Source organism: Oncorhynchus tshawytscha, linkage group LG05 (assembly GCF_018296145.1).
Source record: "Oncorhynchus tshawytscha isolate Ot180627B linkage group LG05, Otsh_v2.0, whole genome shotgun sequence".
NCBI lineage: Eukaryota > Metazoa > Chordata > Actinopteri > Salmoniformes > Salmonidae > Oncorhynchus > Oncorhynchus tshawytscha.
This window is the reverse complement of record NC_056433.1, coordinates 8,076,966-8,087,748: the sequence shown is the minus strand read 5'-3', so window position 1 is coordinate 8,087,748 and position 10,783 is coordinate 8,076,966. Positions and strand designations below refer to the sequence as shown.

General features: G+C 45.7%; 1 protein-coding gene across 1 annotated transcript in view; it reads right to left on the bottom strand.

Moving 5' to 3' along the window:
- Nucleotides 1–4,704: 4,704 nt before the first annotated feature.
- LOC112247579 (zinc finger protein DPF3-like) overlaps nucleotides 4,705–10,783 on the bottom strand; it is a 59,939-nt gene continuing 53,860 nt past the window's right edge. Inside the window, 3 exon segments of the mRNA XM_042321417.1 lie at nucleotides 4,705–6,917; nucleotides 9,639–9,720; nucleotides 10,526–10,638. Of these exon segments, the coding sequence (XP_042177351.1) occupies nucleotides 6,850–6,917; nucleotides 9,639–9,720; nucleotides 10,526–10,638 (263 nt within the window). The 3' untranslated portion in view covers nucleotides 4,705–6,849.

Below are 10,783 nucleotides of genomic sequence, written 5' to 3'. Positions count from 1 at the left end.
AAAGTAGTGGAGACATCCTAGCCTGGGCTTTAGTCTAAAGTAGTGGAGACTGGCAACATCCTAGCCTGGTCTTTAGTCTAAAGTAGTGGAGACTGGCAACATCCTAGCCTGGTCTTTAGTCTAAAGTAGTGGAGACTGGCAACATCCTAGCCTGGGCATTAGTCTAAAGTAGTGGAGACTGGCAACATCCTAGCCTGGGCATTAGTCTAAAGTAGTGGAGACTGGCAACATCCTAGCCTGGGCATTAGTCTAAAGTAGTGGAGACTGGCAACATCCTAGCCTGGGCATTAGTCTAAAGTAGTGGAGACTAGCAGCATCCTAGCCTGGGCATTAGTCTAAAGTAGTGGAGACTGGCAACATCCTAGCCTGGGCCTTAGTCTAACGGAGTGGAGACTAGCAACATCCTAGCCTGGTCTTTAGTCTAAAGTAGTGGAGACTGGCAACATCCTAGCCTGGTCTTTAGTCTAAAGTAGTGGAGACTGGCAACATCCTAGCCTGGTCTTTAGTCTAAAGTAGTGGAGACTGGCAACATCCTAGCCTGGGCATTAGTCTAAAGTAGTGGAGACTGGCAACATCCTAGCCTGGGCATTAGTCTAAAGTAGTGGAGACTGGCAACATCCTAGCCTGGGCATTAGTCTAAAGTAGTGGAGACTGGCAACATCCTAGCCTGGGTATTAGTCTAAAGTAGTGGAGACATCCTAGCCTGGGCCTTAGTCAAAAGTAGTGGAGACATCCTAGCCTGGGCTTTAGTCTAAAGTAGTGGAGACTGGCAACATCCTAGCCTGGTCTTTAGTCTAAAGTAGTGGAGACTGGCAACATCCTAGCCTGGTCTTTAGTCTAAAGTAGTGGAGACTGGCAACATCCTAGCCTGGGCATTAGTCTAAAGTAGTGGAGACTGGCAACATCCTAGCCTGGGCATTAGTCTAAAGTAGTGGAGCCTGGGCATTAGTCTAAAGTAGTGGAAAAGTAGTAGAGCCTGGGCATTAGTCTAAAGTAGTGGAGCCTGGTCTTTAGTCTAAAGTAGTGGAGCCTGGGCATTAGTCTAAAGTAGTGGAGCCTGGGCATTAGTCTAAAGTAGTGGAGCCTGGGCATTAGTCTAAAGTAGTGGAGCCTGGGCATTAGTCTAAAGTAGTGCACTATGAAGACAATAAGGTGCGATTTGGGACGCAGTCACTGTGTAGTTTATCAACATATAACTCTGCCTGCTCTCTCTCTCTGGCTCTCTCCCTCTCTCTCTGTCTCTCTCTCTCTCTCTCTCTCTCCTCTCTGTCTCTCTCTCCCTCTCTGTCTCTCTCTCTCTCTCTGTCTCTCTCTGTCTCTCTCTCTCTCTCTGTCTATCTCTCTCTCTCTCTCTCTGACTATCTCTCTCTCTCTGACTATCTCTCTCTCTCTCTGGCTCTCTCTGTCTCTCTGGTTCCTTTAATAGATTCTATAACCAAACGGAACGTCAGACTGTATATATACTACTGTATAAAACCTTTATTATATAAACATAAAAATGGTTAAATGATGTTTATAATGGATTTAGAATAAGCACCTTATTTTCATTTGTCACTCTGAAGTAGACCAGTAGACCAGTATAGTTTGAGTTTTTCAGCCTTGATTTGATTTTAGTTACTTAAAAAACAATATTAAAAAAAAAAAAAAGAGTTTGAATGACACACCCTAATTAACAAAATAAAATAAAAATCTCCATTCCAAAATGTTGTTTGTTTTCTTTTTGTATTGGGCTGTGTCTCAATCCACCATATTTGAATTGGCTGCGTCTCAATCCACCACATCTGTATTGGCTGCGTCTCAATCCACCACATCTGTATTGGCTGCGTCTCAATCCACCACATCTGTATTGGCTGCGTCTCAATCCACCACATCTGTATTGGCTGCGTCTCAATCCACCACATCTGTATTGGGCTGCGTCTCAATCTACCACATCTGTGGTAGAAAGTGGCAGATCTACAGCGTCGTTTGTCAGACCAGGACACAAAGACAAAAATGAGCACGAAAACATCTGTTGCGTCTGAACGGTTTGGCCGACAAAACTCTGTCTTGCTCTTAGGACCCCCCACAAGTGTCACAGGACTCGTCAACCAGGTATCAGTTGAAAAAAAATGATTGAAAGTATAGATATACAGTACCAGTCAAACGTTTGGACACACCTACTCATTTGAGGGTTTTTCTTAATTTTTTTTACATTGTAGAATAATAGTGAAGACATCAAAACTATGAAATAACACATATGGAATCACGTAGTAACCAAAAAAGTGTTAAACAAATTTAAATATATTTTGTATTTGAGATTCTTCAAAGTAGCCAGCCTTTGCCTTGATGACAGTTTTGCACACACTTGGCATTCTCTCAACCAGGTTCACCTGGAATGCTTTACCAACAACGCATCGTGGAGTGCCTCGATACAGCCATTAGCTGTGGTATATTGGCCATATACCACAAACCCCCGAGGTGCCTTATTGTCATTGTAAACTGGTTACCAACGTAATTAGAGCATTAAAAATAAATGTTTTGACATACCCGTGGTATACGGTCTGATATCAGCATTCAGGGCTGGAACTACCCAGTTTATAATGTCCCATTATGGCTGGATATATATGTCCAGGCATCTTTCACAGTGATTGTAAAAGATATCGATCATGATAATGAAAAGGAGATTCCGCAATGACATAATAAATACATATAAATACAGCCGTTTATTTTGATCAACCTCGTTCACTCTGATGAGCTTGTGATACAAAGTACAGGTTTAGAAAATCTCGTGACACCCATCTTTTATTTAACTAGCCAAGTCAGTTAAGAAAAAAAATCGTATTTATAATGACGGCCTAGGAACAGTGGGTTCAACTGCCTTGTTCAGGGGCAGAATGACAGATTTTTACCTTGTCAGCTCAGGGATTCGATCCACCAACCTTTCAGTTACTGGCCCAATGCTCTAACCACCAGGCTACCTAACCACTAGGCTACCTGCTCTAACCACTAGGCTACCTACTCTAACCACTAGGCTATCTGCTCTAACCACTAGGCTACCTGCTCTAACCACTAGGCTACCTGCTCTAACCACTAGGCTATCTGCTCTAACCACTAGGCTACCTGTCTCTAACCACCAGGCTACCTAACCACTAGGCTACCTGCTCTAACCACTAGGCTACCTGCTCTAACCACTAGGCTACCTGCTCTAACCACTAGGCTACCTGCTCTAACCACTAGGCTATCTGCTCTAACCACTAGGCTACCTGCTCTAACCACTAGGCTATCTGCTCTAACCACTAGGCTACCTGTCTCTAACCACCAGGCTACCTAACCACTAGGCTACCTGCTCTAACCACTAGGCTATCTGCTCTAACCACTAGGCTACCTGCTCTAACCACTAGGCTACCTGCTCTAACCACTAGGCTACCTGTCTCTAACCACTAGGCTACCTGTCTCTAACCACCAGGCTACCTAACCACTAGGCTACCTGCTCTAACCACTAGGCTACCTGCTCTAACCACTAGGCTACCTGCTCTAACCACTAGGCTACCTGTCTCTAACCACTAGGCTACCTGTCTCTAACCACTAAGCTACCTGTCTCTAACCACTAGGCTACCTGTCTCTAACCACTAAGCTACCTGTCTCTAACCACTAAGCTACCTGTCTCTAACCACTAAGCTACCTGTCTCTAACCACTAAGCTACCTGTCTCTAACCACTAAGCTACCTGTCTCTAACCACTAAGCTACCTGTCTCTAACCACTAAGCTACCTGTCTCTAACCACTAAGCTACCTGTCTCTAACCACTAGGCTACCTGCTCTAACCACTAGGCTACCTGCTCTAACCACTAAGCTACCTGTCGCCCCATTTAGGTTGCAGGCATACAGATAAAACTATGGTCCCAGGTCTATGGCATCGTGTTTTATAAAAAATATTAAACGTGTAGACTCTTGACTCTGTTGCAAGTTGTCAAGTCAAATGTTTGGCATGAGGTGAGTGACAAGGAGTTGGCATGATACCACAAACAGACTGGCCCTAAGGTTCTCAACATGCTCAGGAAGACCTGATCCCACAAACAGACTGGCCCTAAGGTTCTCAACATGCTCAGGAAGACTACTAGTCAGGGAAAGCAGGGGTCACACAGGACCATTATAGAGAGGTCAGAGGTCAGGCCTGAAAAACAAGGATGTAATTGTGAGTGAAGGCTAAAAAAAGTCCCTGAATGACCCCCAAGCTCTTACTAATATATATCAAGGTTAAAAGTTAAAAAGCCTTGGATGGTTTAACTACGACACAACAAACTGTTCCTTGTCTGTAATGATCACAGAGAAGGAACAGGCGTATAAATGTGCAGAGAGCGACAGAAGTACTAACGCTCATGTACCATGTGAGGGTGAAAACCATAGGCCTACAAAATGGAGCCAGTAGATGCCTAGTTTTGACCATAGAAAACCAGTAGATGCCTAGTTTTGACAAAAAAATGGAGCCAGTAGATGCCTAGTTTTGACCATAGGCCTACAAAATGGAGCCAGTAGATGCCTACCATAAGAGCCAGTGATGCCTAGTTTTGACCATAGATGGAGCCAGTTTACATTCTAAGATCATTTTCATTCTAGTCATTTTCAGCGGGATGCTGTTATCCCAGAACACATTTAACTAAAGAAATGTCAAACAGATGTCAGAGCAATATCACTAACCAGCTCAAACAAATTAATTAGTCAAGAGTATAACCAAGGACTAAATCTTTATTTCAACACAAAAAAAACTAAAACATACATACAAACGTTTAACAATGTACCCAAAACCGACACAAAATAGTATCCATATATAATTGATGGTCTCCAATATAAAACAAAATTATATTGACACATATTTCTCAAGAGTGTGAAGTTGGCATGGTGATATAAACAGGAAGTTGTTAAAACAGCCCACATGGGGGGGTTGAAACCAAGGAAACCATTCAGATGTTAATTAACATCATGGATGCGTCTCAAAATGGCATCTTATTCCTTATATTAGTGCACTCTTGTTAACAAGGGCCCAAAAGTAGTGCACTATAGAGGGAATAGGGAACCCTTTGGGTGCTCGAGCAATATGCAGTATCTAGTCTACTTCATGATTGTCTGAGGAGAGAAACAATATCAAAACACAAAAGCGCAAAAACAAAATAAGAAAATAGCTGTAAGACATTTCCAGTCATGACATCGTCATTCATTTTTAGCATTAAATACTTTTTTTTAAATTTTATTTTTTTAAAACATCGCTAAAAACAATTTCAGGTCTTCTACCACTGTTTCAGGATTGTGTTTCCGTGTTCTTTAAAATCTATCCAATAGTCCTATAATGTAATCTATAACGACCTTGTTCAGTGCAATCTATCGCCACCATGTTCACGTGGAAGAACGTGAATCGTTGTATAAGAATGTTGGAAAGTTTTACATTAAAAGTTTTGAATGATATACAAAGTGGAAGGGGAAGCCTATAAAACAAGTTGACATTTACTAAAACATAAGATACAAATGTACAAAAAAAACAACGGGCGCATGATAACGCGGACAATGCGAGGTATCCTACGCGCCAGTCGAACGATAGCCTTGTACCATTCACCGACTGAAACGTGGTGGTAGAGCCACGAGGTATGTGTTTTGTATATGTTTGTGACCCAGTGTAAATGGATTGTGTCTCTATGTGATTATGTCTCTCTATGGTCTATGGATGCAGTCCTATAATTGTCCCAATGTCCTTACATCAATCTTCCCAACAACAACAAAAACAGTTATTTAAACAACACGCCAAAACCTCTTGTGTGGTAATGTGATTTAGATAGCGGACTCTGAAGTCCTCTTGTGTGGTAACGTGATTTAGATAGCGGACTCTGAAGTCCTCTTGTGTGGTAACGTGATTTAGATAGCGGACTCTGAAGTCCTCTTGTGTGGTAACGTGATTTAGATTGGGGACTCTGAAGTCCTCTTGTGTGGTAACGTGATTTAGATTGGGGACTCTGAAGTGGAGCACGATTGCATTGCTTTCTCTATCAAACAAAGCATCCATCCACAGCAACAGTCACAACAACCAGACATTTCGACCAGTTTTAAATGAATAACTGTTTAGATCGTTGTCATTGGGTACTTAGTATCCTAGTAACCACAAACTGGGATAAAAAAAAACGAGCTGAAATATAAAATAGTGGCTGCAACGACCCCCTAAGAGGGATTGCGTTACACCTTGATAAAATGATGTTAGACAAGTCCTGTGAGTAATGCTATTTCAAATATTTAATATGTCTTGGTGCAAAATATGAAAGAACGTCACTGTGAAATCTAAACAAGGACGGGACTGGAAACGAAATCAAATGTTTGTCAAACAGACACAAACTCTCCTTGTCAGGCACATAAGTGTTTTTTTGATCTCAGCTAAGACAAACATCTCTAGTTAGCTAACAGTCAGATGAGACGACATGGTACAACAGCAGTGTCAAACACTGTGGAACAAGATTACTATTTCAACTAATTACTATTCTTTGTGGAGGTTTTTTAATTTTTTAAATATTTTTTTTTATAGCACAGAATGACATTTTGGTTCAAAGTGGTCCTGACCTATGTCGCTTAATTATGACCTCACATGATACCTGGTAAATCACTGGTGGAATGTATTGCCTGTTTGTCTGTGGTTGGTTGTGAAGTTGTGAGGTAGAGCACTGATTGGCAGATAAGGATTGCATGTTGTAGAAGTGTTGCATCTGTAGGGTTGTGTTTCCATTTCAGAGGTAGAGGGTAGCACTTTCTCCTCACACAAGAAACTGAGAAAGTGAACGAGGTGAGACTGAACGTTACGCCCTGAGCCTGTAAATCCATTATGGTGTGTGTGATGCTATGGCTCTTCATAGGCTGAGGCCTTGTCCTTCAATAGATCCAAACACAGGTGACAGCTCCAGCTCCCTAGAGAGAGAGAGAGAGAGAGAGAGAGGAGGGGGGAGATGTAGAGAGAGAGACATGTAGAGAGGAGGGGGAGAGAGAGATGAAGAGAGGAGGGGGAGGGAGAGCGAGATGTAGAGAGGAGGGGAGCGAGAGATGAAGAGAGGAGGGGGAGAGGTGGGGGAGAGAGAGAGATGTAGAGAGGAGGGGGAAGAGAGAGATATAGAGAGGAGGAGGGAAGAGAGATATAGAGAGGAGGGGGAGAGAGAGATATAGAGAGGAGGGGGAGAGAGAGATATAGAGAGGAGGGAGAGAGAGATGTAGAGAGGAGGAGGGGAGAGAGAGATATAGAGAGGAGGGGGAAGAGAGAGATATAGAGAGGAGGGGGGAAGAGAGAGATATAGAGAGGAGGAGGGGAGAGAGATATAGAGAGGAGGAGGGGAGAGAGAGATATAGAGAGGAGGGGGAGAGAGAGATGTAGAGAGGAGGAGGGGAGAGAGATGTAGAGAGGAGGGGGAGAGAGAGAGATGTAGAGAGGAGGAGGGGAGAGAGAGATGTAGAGAGGAGGGGAGAGAGAGAGATGTAGAGAGGAGGGGGGAGAGAGAGAGATGTAGAGAGGAGGGGGGGGAGAGAGAGAGATGTAGAGAGGAGGGGGAGAGAGAGAGATGTAGAGAGGAGGGGGAGAGAGAGATATAGAGAGGAGGGGGAGAGAGAGAGAGGAGGAGGGGAGAGAGAGAGATGTAGAGAGGAGGAGGGGAGAGAGAGATATAGAGAGGAGGAGGGGAGAGAGAGAGATGTAGAGAGGAGGGGGAGAGAGAGATGTAGAGAGGTTGAGGGAGAGAGAGAGATGTAGAGAGGAGGGGGAGAGAGAGATGTAGAGAGGAGGGGGAGCGAGAGATGAAGAGAGGAGGGGGAGAGAGAGATATAGAGAGGAGGGGGGAGAGAGAGAGAGGAGGAGGGGAGAGAGAGAGATGTAGAGAGGAGGAGGGGAGAGAGAGATATAGAGAGGAGGAGGGGAGAGAGAGAGATGTAGAGAGGAGGGGGAGAGAGAGATGTAGAGAGGTTGAGGGGAGAGAGAGAGATGTAGAGAGGAGGGGGAGAGAGAGATGTAGAGAGGAGGGGGAGCGAGAGATGAAGAGAGGAGGGGAGAGAGAGAGATATAGAGAGGAGGGGGAAGAGAGAGATGTAGAGAAGAGGGAGAGATGTAGAGAGGAGGGGGAAGAGAGAGATATAGAGAGGAGGAGGGAAGAGAGATATAGAGAGGAGGGGGAGAGAGAGATATAGAGAGGAGGGGGAGAGAGAGATATAGAGAGGAGGGGAGAGAGAGATGTAGAGAGGAGGAGGGGAGAGAGAGATATAGAGAGGAGGGGGAAGAGAGAGATATAGAGAGGAGGGGGAAGAGAGAGATATAGAGAGGAGGAGGGGAGAGAGATATAGAGAGGAGGAGGGGAGAGAGAGATATAGAGAGGAGGGGGAGAGAGAGATGTAGAGAGGAGGAGGGAGAGAGAGATGTAGAGAGGAGGGGGAGAGAGAGAGATGTAGAGAGGAGGAGGGGAGAGAGAGATGTAGAGAGGAGGGGGAGAGAGAGAGATGTAGAGAGGAGGGGGAGAGAGAGATGTAGAGAGAGATATAGAGAGGTTGAGGGGAGAGAGAGATATGTAGAGAGGAGGGGGAGAGAGAGGAGGAGGGGAGAGAGAGATGTAGAGAGGAGGAGGGGAGAGAGAGATGTAGAGAGGAGGAGGGGAGAGAGAGATGTAGAGAGGAGGGGGGAAGAGAGAGATATAGAGAGGAGGAGGGGAGAGAGAGATATAGAGAGGAGGGGGGAGAGAGATGTAGAGAAGAGGGAGAGATGTAGAGAGGAGGGGGAAGAGAGAGATATAGAGAGGAGGAGGGGAGAGAGAGATATAGAGAGGAGGAGGGGAGAGAGAGATATAGAGAGGAGGGGGGGGAGAGAGATATAGAGAGGAGGGGGAGAGAGAGAGATATAGAGAGGAGGGGGAGAGAGAGAGAGATATAGAGAGGAGGGGAGAGAGAGATATAGAGAGGAGGGGGAGAGAGAGAGATGAAGAGAGGAGGAGGGGAGAGAGAGATATAGAGGTTGAGGGGATGTAGAGAGGAGGGGGAGAGAGAGAGATGTAGAGAGGAGGGGGAGAGAGAGATGTAGAGAGGAGGGGGAGAGAGAGATGTAGAGAGGAGGGGGAGAGAGAGAGATGTAGAGAGGAGGGGGAGAGAGAGATGTAGAGAGGAGGAGGGGAGAGAGAGATATAGAGAGGTTGAGGGGAGAGAGAGATGTAGAGAGGAGGGGGAGAGAGAGAGATGTAGAGAGGAGGGGGAGAGAGATTTAGAGAGGAGGGGGAGAGAGAGATGTAGAGAGGAGGGGGAGAGAGAGAGATGTAGAGAGGAGGGGGAGAGAGAGAGATGTAGAGGAGAGAGAGAGGGGAGAGAGAGAGATGTAGATAGGAGGGGGGAGAGATGTAGAGGAGAGAGAGAGGGGGGGGAAGAGTCAAAACACTTGATCTTCTTGTTGTGGACTAGAAATGCAACGCTGTGTTCATGTGCTGGTAGTTGTAAGTACTGTGCCTCTGTTTAATGTCTTGACGTTTAAAAACATTGTTTCCGGAACTCTCTGCCACACTCAAAGTCTCCCTGGTGAGAATGTCCGTCAGAGAGGAGACTCTGTGTATTATCACTGAGCTGTGTGGGATCAGTCTTTATAATGTGTACTGCACCGTCCAGTGGTCTTACCTTCAGGAGGTTGGGTCATGGGGGGCTTCAGACAGTACATGTGGTATCCTCTGTCACAGTCGTCACAGAACAACAGCTGGTCCTACAGAGACAAACACACAATGTTAACACAATGTGGTAACTGACACAATGTGGTAACTGACACAATGTGGTAACTGACACAGTGTGGTAACTGACACAATGTGGTAACTGACACAATGTGGTAACTGACACAATGTGGTAACTGACACAGTGTGGTAACTGACACAATGTGGCAACTGACACAATGTGGTAACTGACAGGGTGGTAACTGGCACAATGTGGTAACTGACACAGGGCGGTAACTGACACGGTGTGGTAACTGACACAATGTGGTAACTGACACAGAGTGGTAACTGACACAATGTGGTAACTGACACGGTGTGGTAACTGACACAATGTGGTAACTGACACAGAGTGGTAACTGACACAATGTGGTAACTGACACATGGTGGTAACTGACACAATGTGGTAACTGACTCTGTGTGGTAACTGACACAATGTGGTAACTGACACAATGGTAACTGACACATGGTGGTAACTGACACAGTGTGGTAACTGGCACTGTGTGGTAACTGACACAGGGTGGTAACTGACACAATGTGGTAACTGACTCTGTGTGGTAACTGACACAGGGCTGTAACTGAAGCAGTGTGGTAACTGACACAACACCACGTCACAGACATAATACAACTGACACAATGCTAAATCCCTTCCACTGTGAACTGACCTCTCGAGAACAACGGGTAGCCCGCTGAACTAAAGGCTAGGTAGTTACGGGAGCTAACTAGAGTTTTAAGGAATCCTCTGGGCTCAGAGTAGGTGCTTTTTGAATAACAGGTCTGGGAACGGTTATCCATGGCACTTACGTCGTTCTCTGAGGTGCCGCAGAGGCTGCAGGACTTGCACTCGATACACTGCCACAGGTAGGTCTTCACCGCCATCATCATGTTGTCTGTGAACTGCAGACAGGTTGGGTGGCCTAGGGAGGGAGGGAGGGAGGGAGGGAGGGAAGGAAGGAGGGAGGGAGGGAGGGAAGGAGGGAGGGAGGGAAGGAGGGAGGGAGGGAAGGAGGGAAGGGAGGGAGGGAAGGAAGGGAGGGAGGGAGGGAGGGATGGAGGGAGGGA